Source organism: Peromyscus maniculatus, chromosome 7 (genome assembly GCF_049852395.1).
Source record: "Peromyscus maniculatus bairdii isolate BWxNUB_F1_BW_parent chromosome 7, HU_Pman_BW_mat_3.1, whole genome shotgun sequence".
NCBI lineage: Eukaryota > Metazoa > Chordata > Mammalia > Rodentia > Cricetidae > Peromyscus > Peromyscus maniculatus.
The window spans coordinates 76,048,429-76,062,919 of NC_134858.1; the positions used below are offsets into that span (position 1 = coordinate 76,048,429).

The window sequence follows — 14,491 nt, forward strand, 5'->3', positions numbered from 1 at the left end:
TCCCTCCCTCCCTCCTTCTCTCTCTCTCCCTCCCTCCCTCCCTCTCTCTCTCTCTCTTTCTTTCGATTTATATATTATATATACAGTGTTCTGCCTGTACTCCAGAAAAGGGCGCCAGATCTCATTACAGATGATTGTGAGCCACCATGTGGTTGCTGGGAATTGATCTCAGGACCTCTGGAAGAGCAACTAGTGCTCTTAACCTCTGAGCCATCTCTCCAGTCCAACATACCTTTTTCTATGTGGATTTTAAAATGAACTTTTGGCTGGGCATGGTGGTACAAACCTTTAATGCTAGCACTTGGGAGGCAGAGGCAGAGGCAGTTGGATCTTGGTGAGTTTGAGGCTAGCCTGGTCTACATAGTGAGTTCCAGGACAGCCAGAGAGAGCTACATAGTGAGACCCTGTCTCAGGGGGAAAAAAATCATATATATACTGTTTGTATTGTTGTTTTGTGATACTGGGAATCAAACTTAGGGTCTTGCACATGCCAGCTAAACACTCTACCACTGATCTATATCCCTGATCCTCAGTATTTTTTTAAAATTAAAGACCAATAAAATAATAGCTATTTCTTGGAGAGGGCTTTAATTGGTTTTATGCTAATTAAAATCTTGATATGAAAGACTTAAAAAGAAAACCTTTTAGTATAAAAAAATTAAATGTATTCTAACAATGTTGAATTCTGTTTGATTTTATGCTTAACTTTCTCAGCTTGGGAATTGTCCTTCTCACTTTATTACTTAGTCCTTTTTACTATATAGGTTGTAGGTTTTGCTTTTTGGTTTCCTAGAATCAGCTCCCTACCAGTCACCACTCAGAATTGACTTCCCATTTTTCTCAGTATATGTACATTGTGTTACACAAAAACTGTAATCATTTACAAAAATATATACATAAGCAATGTAAATTACTTCAGTGGATAATATAATCAGCTTAAAAGTCATTTGGTTAAATAGGAAATACATTTTGGTGACCTAAGGTTTCTTGCTTTTTGTTTGTTTAGAATCATTTTAGACCAGTTTTGATTATGCTTCTGTGTTTCTGATCTGTTTCCCTCCTCTGTTCTATTTATTGAAGAAACTTCTGCAGCATCCAGAACTGAGTAACAGTCAACTTCTGGCAGACTTTCTTTCCCCTAATGGTGGAGAAACACAGTTTCTTGATAAGATACTTCCAGATGTAAATCTTGGTAAGTCATTTGTAAAAAAAATATATGTAAGAAGAATGTTTTCAGACTAGTGTAGAAAAATGGTTTTGAAAGTATGGATGGCCATATGATGAATTCCAAAGGACTTCTTTTGAAGTTAGAGACATGTTATCCTGATTATTTTACCAGTCACTTCTAATCACTTGTTTTATCATAGAAAACTATTAGCCAGGAATATCGCATTTATTTGTATATTTAAATAAAGTTATGTATTGCACAACAGTGCTTTACTCAATGACAGATTGCATAAATGACAGTGGTCCTTTAAATTATGTCACCTAGTGACTTTTAGCTGTCATAAGTTTGTGTAAGGGCACTCTTTGAAGTTTGTGCAACAAAATCACCTAGCAACAAATTTCTAAGGATGTATCCCCATCCTTAGGTATGCATATAAGAAAAATAAGTGATAGTGTGTTTCCAGCAGATGTAAATGTACGTAATCATCACCCATATGAGTAACTTTAATAAAATTTCTTTAAGCTGGGCGGTGGTGGCGCACACCTTTAATCCCAGCACTTGGGAGGCAGAGGCAGGCAGATCTCTGTGAGTTCGAGGCCAGCCTGGACTACCAAGTGAGTCCCAGGAAAGACGCAAAGCTACACAGAGAAACCCTGTCTCAAAAAAACAAAAACAAAAACAAAAAAAAATTTCTTTAAAAATACCACAGCTTTTGATATTTGATATAAAGACTCGTCTGGGGCCTTTTTCCCCCTCTAACTTCAAGTTATATAATTTCTTTTCATTTATTTACTGTCGAGGATCTTATATTTGTGTTTTAGAATGTTTATAGCCAGATTGTGATCATAGTTCAAACTAGAAACAGCATGAATGTTCATTATCGAAAGAATGGACAGATAAACTGTAGAGTCTTTAAAATATATATATATATATTTCAATTTATTTAATTTTATTTCATGCACATTGGTGTTTCACCTACATGTATCTCTGTGTGAGGATGTTGGATCCTCTGGAACTGGAGCTACAGAGAGTTGTGAGCCACCATGTGGGTGCTGGGAACTGAACCTGTGTCTTCTGGAAGAACAGCCAGTGCTCTTAACCACTGAGCCATCTCTCCAGCCCCAAACTATAGAGTCTTAATGTTGAGCCCTATAGAAATGAATACCTGTAGCTTGAAGCAACTTGCAACAGTGTGGATGAGTCTTAGAAGTGTGACATTGGGATTTGCCTGTTCCACATGCATGAGGCCCTGGGTTTGAGCCCCATCTCAAAACAAAGCGCGTCAAATGAAAGACACAAAGCACACATGAAAATCAATAAATAATACAACTTTCTTTCTTTCTTTTTTTTTTTTTTTGATTTTTCATGACAGGGTTTCTCTGTGTAATAGTGTTAGCTGTTCTAGAACTCACTTTGTAGACCAGACTAGCCTCGAACTTATAGAAATCCACCTCCTTTGCTTCCCAAATGTGCGCCACCACTGCTTGGCTACAACATTTCTTTTATGTAAAGTTCAAAATAGCTAAACTAACTTGCTAGAAATATTTGTATAAAATTGTTGAAGCCAATATATGATAAATCCAGGGTTTCTCAGAATGTTTTTAAGATACAGGTTTAAGTAGAACTGAACCAGCTTCCCTTTAAACCTCTATGTGAACACATTTAGTTGATTTAAAGCATTTGGTATGTGTAGCCTTCTCAGGAGAAATGTGAGGACCTTTTTATACTTGGTTATATTTGGTATTTAGGAAATAAGAGTTAATTTAACCTCGTTTCCTATTAGGTTTGACAGAATGTGAAAAAATGTAAACAACTGAATGCATGTGTTGTTTTTTGTGATTTTTGAAGGTGAAAAATGTAAACAATTGAATGCATGTGTTGCTTTTTGTGATTTTTGATCATTTTAGAACAGTTTTGAACTTACTAAGTTTAAGAATCCAGTTTTTCAGGGCAGAAGAAGCCAGGAGACAGACAGATGGACTAGTGATTTGAGTTCTACTTTATCACATGGAGCATTAATTGGGCTCAGTGATAACACAGATGAGAGAAGCACATTCTGTGAAACCTGGAACCTGAGGAACTTGGGACATTCTGAAGGATGGTAGTAGGCTGTGAGAGGATTGGATAGTTTCTATGTCATAAAAAAAGTCTTTGTCGTTTCTTAGGATTGTTATGCCTACCAAATGGAATTTGGTAGAAGAAATTTAAGTTGTATTTGGAAATTTAGATTAATTTGTATGTTATTTTCTAAATGCTTGATAAAGTCTTCAGATGCTTAGTATTTTTGATAAGGGAACCAGGAGATATAAACAATAAACAATTTGGGAAAGCATTAGTTTGTTTTTTTTTTCCCCCTCTCCCTGTTTTGGAGAAAGGGTCTTGCTACATAGTCTTGGATGTCCTTGAACTCTTGATTTTCCTGCCACAGTCGCTGGGAGTGATGGGTATGTGCCATGCCTGTCTAGAATGGAAAATTTAAAAAAATTTAGAATATCACCTATTCCAGTAGTTTAAATATTTCTCAAAACATTCTTATATATTTGACTAACTTTTGTGTATGTTTAAGTATGATATAGTCATCATTGTTTAAAATGTTTTGAAAGCATTTTTAAAACTTTTTTGAATTTGTATATATGTGTGTGTGTGTGACATGTGTGTAGGTGCCCACGGAGTCAAGAAGAGGCAATCAGATCCCCTAGAGCTGAAGTTAAAGGCAGCTGTGAGCTGCTCAACTTGGACTGAGAACCAAACTCAGGTCCTCAGAAGAGCAACAAGTTCTCTTAACCGCTAAGCCATTTCTCCAGTCCTGTTGAAACATCGTTATAAAATTTTTCTGGGCAAATCATGAAGCTAGTGGTAGACCATTTGCCTGACATGTAAAGGCCTAGGTTTGGTTCCAGCACCAAAGACAAAAAAGGACGGGAGACAGGAGGGAAGGAGTAAATGAATGAGTGAGCAAATGAATGAACATTAGGTCAAATAGACATCTGAGTAGAGGATTATGTTCTCATCTCCTTGCTGTACACTAACATTTACCAGCAGTAAGATTCTTGCATCTCTAGTACATCTTCACGACTTATTTTTACATTAAATCCCAATGTATCTGTGAAATAGTTTGGGGTATCACCTTTATTACAAATTTCTGTTGAAATGTGAAATGAAGAATTATAAATAGTTTATACAGCCTTGGCTTTTTATCTGACTATTTGCTGTTTAAAACTGCCTAATGAAATATTCATGTAAATAATTAAACAGTTATGTTATATTTTCATAAAATTAATATTTTATTTTTAATTACAGGGAAAATTATAAAGTCTGTTCCTGGAAAACTAATGAAAGAGGTGAATTACCAATTTATGTATATTTATAAATGATGGTGATGTTCTTTTTTTTTTTTTTTTTTTTTTTTTTTTTTTTTTTTTTTTTTTTTTTTTAGATGTATGACTACAGGCCAGAAGAGGGCACCAGATCCCATTACAGATGGTTGTGAGCCACCATGTGGTTGCTGGGAATTGAACTCAGGACCTCTGGAAGAGAAGTCAGTGCTCTTAACCTCTGAGCCATCTCTCCAGCCCGATGGTGATGTTCTTAATTACTGATGAATTGTAGTGGCTTCTGTGATATTAAAAGTGCTTATCTCCTCTTTCACCACAGAAAGGTCAGCATTTGGAACCGTTCATCATGAGTTTTATTAATTCTTGTGAATCCCCCAAACCTAAACCGAGTAGACCAGAACTGACTATTCTGAGCCCCACTTCTGAGAACAACAAGAAGGTACTGCATGTTGTGTAAAAAGGCAGTAAGTAAGGCCGAAGACAGCCATAGGGGCGGGGCCGTGCAGGAGACGCTGCAAGGGATGGATGGCCCGGTGCTGCGACTTTTCAGTCTTGGTGTTCTTACTGGCTTTGAAAATTCTCGGCTATTCCCTCTGCAGCCGTGCCTTTTCATTCCTTCACTGTCTCTCTTCAGCACGGATGCAGTTCTCATTCTGTTTCCAGATCGTCGTCCAATGCTCTCCCGTGTTCTGGCCCCCTCGTTCCCACTGTTTGTGTCTCTGTTTATCCTGATCCATCTGCAGCCTGTTTACTTTTCATCTGTCTGCTGTTTAAACCCATCTAGACTTTTTAGTTTTTTTAGAGACAGGGTTTCTCTGTGGAGTTTTGGTGGCTGTCCTGGAACTCACTCTGTAGACCAGGCTGGCCTCGAACTCACAGAGATCTGCCTGGCTCTGCCTCCCGAGTGCTGGGATTAAAGGCGTGTGCCGCCACCCAGCCATCCAGACTTTTGAAAGAGTTGTGTTGCTTACTTTTAGAATTAAAAATCAGTTCCCTCCAAGTCTGCTATTGTTTTCAATAATGGTTTACTGTTTTCTGCAGACAGTTCAGACAAAACACTTGAGACTCCCCCCACCCCCCAATCTTCTCCTGTATTGAATGTAGAAATTCCATTAAAGGCCATAGGGAAAAACATGTTCAAGAGGAGAAATTAAAACATGAGCCTCACTTTTTTCCTCTCCTCAGCCATCACTGTAAGTTGTTCTCAGCCCCGTTCTTGAGAGTTGTGGCTCCCTAGAGACAGATGCAGCCAGGTACAAGTGCACACCACCTGCCTGGTGACCTCCACTTCTCTCCTGGGTTGGGAATACACCTTCATGTTGAAACTCACAAACAGCTGAAGTTTTCGGAGCTTCTCCTTCAGGTGGCCTTCATTCTAGCATACTTGGTGTGTTGGAATGTTAGCTCTCTGATGGGCAGTATCACAGAGCATTGTCCGGGGAAGCATAAGGACAGAGGAAGTTTGCTGGGGTGTGAATTTTCGTACACAGAAGGCACATTCGCATAGCTGAGGCAAGTGGCCATACTGGAAATTTACTTTACTGGTGGCTTGTGAATGGGCTCAGTCTTTAGGATAAGAAAGTTTGGTATTATATAACAAGAGGTCGTCATGTGTTTATACTCTGACCTCATAGAAGAAAGTAAATTAACAGAAAAGCCTATGATATGTAAAGATACCTGTTAAAATTTTCTTATAGAAGGGAAATTTAGAAAGGAATTCTAGCATTACAGGCCTGATTAATTATCTTAAAGAATGTTATCGGCAGATAAATTATATTAATGCAAATATACAAAGCACAGTATGGATACTTAATTCAGTGAAGAAAGTAGAAAAACATTTTTTGATCTTTTTGTTATTTTTTTTTCTTAAATTTTTTTTTTTTTTTAAACTGGAGACCAAACTCACAGCAATGTGCATGCTAGGAAAATACTCCACCACTGAGCTAAGTACACAACTCCAGGGAATGCTCTCTTGAATCCGAATGATTATAGATCTGTTCAGACAGGATTATAGGCGGCTGGGTTTTCTCCCTTTCTGTTCAGACTTTCTGTGTTTTCTAATGAAAAATTAAACTTAAAATGTAGGTGGGTGGGGGCTGGAGAGATGGCTCAGAGGTTAAGAGCACCTACTGCTCTTCCAGAGGTCCTGCTCTTCCAGAGGTCCTGAGTTCAATTCCCAGCAACCACATGGTGGCTCACAACCATCTGTAATGAGATCTTGCGCCCTCTTCTGTATACATAATAAATAAATAAATCTAAAAAAAAAAATGTAGGTGGGTGAGGGAAGATTCATCTCCAGGTACAGTTAAATACACTTTCCTCTATGGTAGCGCTGCTCTATTTCTCTTGCCTTCATCTCCTCCCTCACCCCCGGGGAGGGTACACTGTGTAGTCCTAGCTGGCCTCTAACTCACAGATATCCGACTGCCTCTGTCTCCCAAGTACTGGCATTTAAGGTGTGTGTGCCACCAGGCCTGACTCTAGTTTGCTTATTTCTTGATCTGTTTCTGTTAGATGTTAAGTTTCTGTTCTCTTTTGCATTTACTGTTCTTTGTATGATCTCTGGCTCATAGAACTTAATGTTTGTTGGATGGTTGCATAAATGAAGAAAACAATGACTTTGTTAAAATGAATTACCTAACATATTAGATTGTTACTGCTCACAGAGTCATTGCTTGTCATCAGATTTGATCAGTAGGACTGCTTTGTCTTTTGGGGGTAGAATCTAATGTGGTCTAGGCTGGCTTTGCCTTCACTGTGTAGCCAGCAGGTGACCTTGAACTGCTCCTTCTGCATTTACCTCCTGAGTGCTGGGAGTCTAGGCATGTACCACACACATGCATGCTAGACAAGTACTTGTCCAAATAAGTCGATCCCCAGAAGAGTTTTTCCCTGTATTGATTAAACTGTTTGGGGCTTGGATAATAGTGCACAAATGAACTTGGTATAAAGGTGAATTTTTATATCTGCATATTCATGAGTAATTTGTGATCTTTAAATCATACTAGTTTAAAATTAGCTGTTGGTAATATATTTATACACCATTACAAATTAGTTTGTTTCTTCAGGTTTATGTAAACAAAGGAGAGCATCTTAGGTGGCTGAGACAGGAGAACTGCCAAGAGTTTGAGGTCAGCTAGGTGGTGGTGGCCCACACCTTTAATCCTAGAACTTGGGAGACAGAGAAAGGAGGATCTCTGTGAGTTCAAGGCCAGCCTGGTCTATTGAGCAAGTTCCAGGAAAGCCAGGACTATACAGAGAAACGCTGTCTTGAAAAACAAAACAAAACAAAAAAGTTTGAGTCAGCCCGAGTTACATACTGGATTCCAGGCCAGTTTGGGCTAAGAGTGAGACCAAATGCAAAACACTAACAGCCATAACACAAAGGAAGGGGAGGTAGCTGCTGTGGTGCATTCCTGTAAAACCTAGCGCTTGGGAGGCTGAGGGAGGAGCCAGTCTGGGGCTACATAGCTCTGCCCTGTCTCTGCATCTCTCTGAAAAATTAACAATAAAAATGAGGGGGCAGGATATTGCTTAGTGGTAGAGCACTTGCCTTGCTTGCCTGAAGCTCAGGTTTAGAACATCCAAGCACCACAAAGCAAACAACCAAAGAAGGGAAACACACACACACACACACACACACACACGCACAAAGAAAAGAAAATAAATTCTTTATGGATAATAAATTAACTTATGTCAAAAGTGAATATACTCTTTTATGTAATAGTTTGAGAGGAGTATGTTTTTATTGTAGCTTTGGTTACAAATGTGAAACTTTGAAAACAGATTTTAAACTTTCTTAATGCCATTTTTGTTCTTTTACCCTTAGTGATTATTATCAGTAGGTGCAATAAACTATACATCTCTTTATCATTTCAATTTTTACTTCAGCTTTTCAATGATTTGTTTAAGAATAATGCAAACCGTGCTGAGACTACAGAGCGAAAGCAAAATCAGAACTACTTCATGGAGGTGATGACTGTAGACGGAGTCTATGATTACCTGATGTATGTAGGTAAGGTCTAACTGCTCTGAGTTGTTCGTCATTAATTTGCCTCATGATGCACAGAACAGCCCTACCTCAGCTTTGTAAAAGACACTCCTTTCACAGATTTGATACATTGGCCTTGAACATGTAAAAGTTACTAGTGATTGTGAGTAAAACTGACCCCTGTTGCTTGTATCCATTTATCATCTTGAGCAACAACCATCTCAGTTGATTCTCAATTGGTTTTCCTCAGGACGAGTAGTTTTTCAAGTTCCAGATTGGCTTCATCATCTTTTGATGGGCACTCGAATCCTCTTCAAGAACACACTGGAAATGTACACTGACTACTACCTGCAGTGCAAGCTCGAGCAGCTCTTTCAGGAGCACCGGCTGGTCTCCCTCATAACGCTTCTCCGAGGTTTGCCTCTGAGCCGTCTTTGTTTCGTGTTTTGTGCTGGTGATTTTAGTTAGGTCTAAAAAAGTAAAGGGTGTTTTGTTTGTTTGTTTTACCTAACGTTTCTATTATTAGGAAATACTTGTGTATAAATTGGAGAATAATTTTCTTGTACTCATTTTTAGATGCTATATTTTGTGAAAATACTGAACCTCGGTCCCTCCAAGATAAGCAAAAAGGAGCAAAACAGACTTTTGAAGAAATGATGAATTACATTCCAGGTATAGTGCTTAAATAACTCAATTTCATATAGGTCAGCACCCCTTTGAAGTTGCAATGTGATTATTGAAACTAGTAGTTATTATGAGTTTTTATTTTAGAAATAGTTAACCATTCATAAAAGCAATTTGTTCTTTTGTTGATATCACTAGTATTTTGTTTGTTTGAGATAGACTCTCAAGTAGGAGCCCAGGCTGGCTTCTGACTTGCAGCAGTTCTCTTGTTTCAGTCTTTTGAGTGCAGAATTTATACGTCTGAGCCGCCATATTTGGCTCACCCCTAAAATTTAAGACAAGGTTATTTCTGCCACACAATAATCAGGGTCTTTTGTTTGGTTGGTTGGTTTTGGTTTTTCTGAAACAGGGTCTGTTATGTGGCTGGCTGCCTATGGAACTTCTGTGTAGAACAGGCTGACCTCATTTGCATTCATCTTCCTACCTTTGCTTCCCAAATGACGAGGTTACAGGTGTCCCACATCTGGTTATAGACATTGTTCTGTGTATTTCTATATGTGTGTACACAAATGCACAAACATCATTGCAGTTTGAATTCTTTTGCTTGGGGGCTGGAAAGACGGCTCAGTAGTTAAGAATACAATTTAGTGTACAACTGAGTACATTATAGCTCACACTATTAATCCTAGCACTCGGGGGGGGGGGGGGGGGCAGAAGCAGGTGGCTCTGAGTTGGAGGCCAGCTTGGCCCACAGAGTAGGTTCCGGTTCAGCCAGGGCTGTTACACAGAGAAACTCTGTCTCAGGGCTGAGGGGCCTGGTGGGGTAGGGGTGGAGTGGGGTGGGCACGGCATAACATACTATCCTAGCAGAGAACATTAAGTAGTTTACAACTAACGTCCTGTAACACCAGTTCCAGAATGCCCTCTTACAGCCTTTGTGGGCACTCATTTGCACATCTCTCCTCACAGACACAAGCCATACATATAATTAAAAATAAATCTTAAAAAATTTGGTTTGTTTTACCCTAATGTGTAATAAAATATGAATAATTTTAAGTCTCTTTTTATCACTTAGTGGTAGTTGATTTATATGCTGCAGTATGACCTATGCATTGTAAACGTCCAAAAGGATTAATGACAACTATATTTTTTTTTGTCATGACCATAAAACTTGTTTCTAGGAGCTTCTTGCAAAAGCTGGTTTGAGAAATACTGACTGACAGCTTTTACATGGTGTCTGTGAACAGAGGAGGCATTTTACTTTAAGAGGCAGCTAGTGATGACATTATGAACTGTTTCACATGTGGCTTTCTTGTTTAGATCTGATAGTCAAGTGTATTGGTGAAGAAACCAAGTATGAAAGCATCAGGCTTCTGTTTGACGGCTTGCAGCAGCCAGTGCTCAATAAGCAGGTAAGTAGGCCAGCGTTGGTGTGGTTTGCTGAGCAACAAGGTGTATGAGTCACTATACAAAATCAAGTCTATATAATCTAAGCGTTCAGATAGGAAAATCCATATATACTGTTTTTGCAGGCTGTCTTTCTTTGCAACATGTAGTATTAAAGTTAATACATCTTCTTAGTAAAAAATTTTGAATGTATAGAAAATTTATGACATGAAGTAAACATTTAAATTTTGGTAATTGAAGTCATAGAATAACCAGCTAACTTTTTTTTTTATATATAGTCCCTGTATATTTTGTTGAAATTTTAATATAATTTCAATGTTCTGCTTGTTTATTTAAAACTTGTTCAAAACAATTTACATAAATATGGGTGAAATATAATAGTGTCAGTTTTTTTTATTCACAAAGGTCTCTTCCATGCTTTTAAAAGTAGAACATTATTGGTGGGTGTTAGGTATATTTATACTTTATGTTGTCAATTGTGTCCCCTCCCCTCTCACTTAGCGGTTACCACAGTCCTGGATTTTGTGCTTGTCATTTTTACTTCTAGTACCTTACATTTTATTACATGTTTTCGTGCTGCAGCTGACCTATGTTTTACTGGACATTGTGATACAGGAACTGTTTCCAGAGCTAAATAAGGTAACAGGAAAGCAGTAATTTATTTGTTCTTCTCTGAGTGGTGTTTGGACATTTAACTAGAGACACAGAATTTAAAGAAGCCATTGTTACTGCAGACATTTGGCAGCTGAACAACCTGAGACAAGTGGCTTTTTGTATTGTCCTTATCCAACATGTCCAAACGTAGAGTGGATTTGGGGTAGCAGACATTGAACAGTCTCTGCCTTGATGTCCTCTTTTCCTAGTTATAAGCAGGTAAGGGTCCTTTACTGTGCTCTCAGCTGAAGGTGTCCCTGATCTTAGCATTCAAATCGACCTAGCTGTTCAATGATCACCTACAACATTGTCTGCCATATAAATCAGAGACTTGAATGTTTTTTTGAACATGTATCTATGAATCCAAGAACACAAAATGAACTGGAGGTAATCCATGGTGTTATTACTATATTTAATCTTGAGGATGTTGAGCTTTTTAAAAATATAATTTAACAATTTATTCTTTTAACATTTCATACATGTATACCATGCATTTAGCCTTCTATCCTTTAATCCCCTAACTCCCTCTGGACCCCCTCTCAACACGTCTCTTTCCCAATTTCATTTCTTTTAAAATAACCCACTGTGTCCAATTAGTGTTGCCCATGTATGTATGTGTGGTGTGGGGGCATCCCCCAGTGGAGCATGAGCAGCCTCCCAGGGGCCACTCGTAAAAAGGATGACTCCTCTTTTTTCATTAAATTTTTTCATTTATTTTCCATACCAACCACAGTTTCCCCTCCCTCCCCTCTTCCTGTTCCCTCTCCCCACCTCCTTGCTGTCCCTTTACCCCACCCCACCCCACCCACTGCTCCTCTGTTCATAAAGGGGCAGGCCTCCCATGGGAGTCAGCAAAGCTTGGCATATCACGTGGAGGCAAGGCCAAGCTCCTCCCCCTGCATCAAGGCTGGGCTGAGGCACCCCTGCATGGGGAATAGGCTCCAAAAAGCCAGCTCATGTACCAGGGACAGGTCCTGATCCCGCTGCTAGGGGTCCCACTAACAGACCAAGCTATACAACCGTCATGGATGACTCCTCTTAACAGCCATCAACGGCCAATGGTTACTCAGGAGTGGGACTTTTCACCCCTCCTATATGCATCCTGAAGTTTTGACTGTTTTTTTTTTTTTCAAATGTTGATAGATTGATTAATTGGTGTGTGTGTGTGTGTGTGTGTGTGTGTGTGTGTGTGTGTATGAGGGGTACACTCATGTATAATATGTATACACACACCACAGTGCAAGTGTGATATTCACAGGACAACTTTCAGGGTTGTTCTTTTTCCATTGTGTGGGTTATCATGTTGAATTCCAGTTGTTAGATTTGGTGGCAATGCTCCTTACTACTGAGCTGTCTTGTTCTAGTGCAAACTGCTCCTCCCCCCTTTTTTCCTTTTTGAGATGCTAGGGATTGAACCTAGGGCCTTATGTATGACTGTCTTAATCTTGTGCAGGACCCCCCAGTTAATGTGAGTTCATGAGGGTACCAGCATGTCATAGTACTGCTCCCCTTCTTCAGGCTCTAGGATTCTTCCCCTCCCTTCTTCCTAGATGTTTCCTTTGCCTTGGGATATGGGAGTTGATATAAGTGTCCCGTTAGGACTGAACACTCCCAGTCACGTGTCCTCAGCACTTTGACCAGTTAGGAGTCTTCACTAGCTGCTGCCCATGGCAAAAAGCCGTTTCTCTGACTAAGGCTGAGAGCCGTGCTAATCTATGGGTGTGAATACACGTGTTTAGAAGGTGCTTCGATAACAAGACTTTTAGAGCAATACTCGGCTCCCTCCTAGGGCCTATGACTGTTCCAGCCATTGGTTATTGACCAGATGTACAGTATCAGGCATGAATTCGATGCTGTGGAGCAGCCTCAAATCCAACCAGAAAAGGGTTTAGCCCCATAACAGTCACGCTGCTCTTGTACTCAGGGCATGTCTTGGCTGTCAGGTTCGTATTGTAGCATGCAAGGTCCAGCACTTGTTGGCTGTTTCTCTTCCCTAGTAGCCTGTCGAGGACCCTTTGGAACTTTGAAACCTAGCCAGCAGGGAGGAAGTTTCCCAGTCAGTTCCAGATTGAGTTCTCTATGTACTATAGCCAAAGTGCGGCATCCTTATAAGTAGGGTCTTATAACCTGGTAGGCAACCATTTCTTATTTTTAAAGATGTATGTATTTATGTATATATGTACCTGTGGGGGGGCGGGGGTGTATGTCTGCGTCTGTGTGAGTGTATGTACATGTGGAAGTCAAGAAGTCATAGCTGTTCTCCTGTCTCTGTCTTCTTAGGAGCTGTGGTCACAAGTACAGTGCTTGGCTTGTGACGTGGCTAGTGGGATTGGAATTCTAGTTCTCATAATTGCACAGCAGGGGTTGTCAACTGCTGAACCATCTCTCCAGCTCCCTTACTGTTTGACTAATCCCTTTAGTTAGATAGAAACAAACTCACTCATTTCTGTAGAGTAGGGAAACCAGATTTGGATTGTTCATCTATTGATTGTAAGTTTTCAAATTTTAGTGATATTAAATGTATTTTTTAAAAGGTGGTAACATTAGATGTTTTATGTGAAAGTACATAGGAATGAATACCAGAAAACTTTTAGCTTTGAGATTTTTATCAGATCTATGATAATGTATTGCTATTATCTGTTGCGTGTGCCAGCAAGTATTTGGTTTACTGTGTGTGTGTGTGTGTGTGTGTGTGTGTGTGTGTGTGTGTGTGTGTGTGTTGTATGAGTGATCTGTAGGCCAAAGGTTGATGTTGTGAGTTTTTGGATGGCTCTTCACCATAGTCATATTACTGTAGTAGAGCTATTAGATAATTAAAAAATGTACCCTATCCTGCTGGCTTCTATTAAGTGGATTTATTTTTACTTTTAGGTACAAAAGGAAGCTACCTCCATGACATCCTGGATGTAAACACTTGGTATAGAATAAAATACCAGTATAATAGAAATCTACTTTTTCTTTCCCTTTGTATATTTTTATAAATATCATGTACTTTAGTGTTTGAAATATATTTTTTTGTTTTAATAAAGACTAACAAACTTAATAGCAATAAAAAGTGATTAAGTATTATGGCTTTCTGTTTTATATTTACTATCTTGATTTTAGGAGACCATAAGTCACTTATTGCTAGGGGCTTTTTGAGTCTGTGTATATGTGTGTGGCTGTTCATGCCCATGTGTGCACCTCTGTAGAGGCCTGAGGTTGATACTGGGTATTTTTTCTCTATCACTGTCTACCGAGGTTGAGACAAATCTCTCATCCACAGTCCTGCAGCCTTTTATAAAATAATCACACAGAGGCTTAATGTTATTT

General features: G+C 39.2%; 1 protein-coding gene across 8 annotated transcripts in view; it reads left to right on the forward strand.

The window, feature by feature from the left end:
- Positions 1-14,248, forward strand: part of Snx14 (sorting nexin 14) — an 81,084-nt gene extending 66,836 nt beyond the window's left edge. For 7 of the 8 annotated variants that reach the window (XM_076575420.1, XM_006983706.4, XM_006983705.4 and 4 more), the window contains 9 exons: positions 1,081-1,192; positions 4,469-4,509; positions 4,823-4,942; positions 8,395-8,518; positions 8,745-8,909; positions 9,071-9,166; positions 10,439-10,530; positions 11,108-11,164; positions 14,051-14,248. In XM_076575420.1, coding sequence (XP_076431535.1) covers positions 1,081-1,192; positions 4,469-4,509; positions 4,823-4,942; positions 8,395-8,518; positions 8,745-8,909; positions 9,071-9,166; positions 10,439-10,530; positions 11,108-11,164; positions 14,051-14,089 — 846 coding nt within the window. In that variant the 3' untranslated portion in view covers positions 14,090-14,248. The remainder of the gene's footprint in view (positions 1-1,080; positions 1,193-4,468; positions 4,510-4,822; positions 4,943-8,394; positions 8,519-8,744; positions 8,910-9,070; positions 9,167-10,438; positions 10,531-11,107; positions 11,165-14,050) is intronic. The other variant, XM_042281320.2, reaches the window with a different exon arrangement.
- The last annotated feature ends 243 nt before the right edge of the window (positions 14,249-14,491 follow it).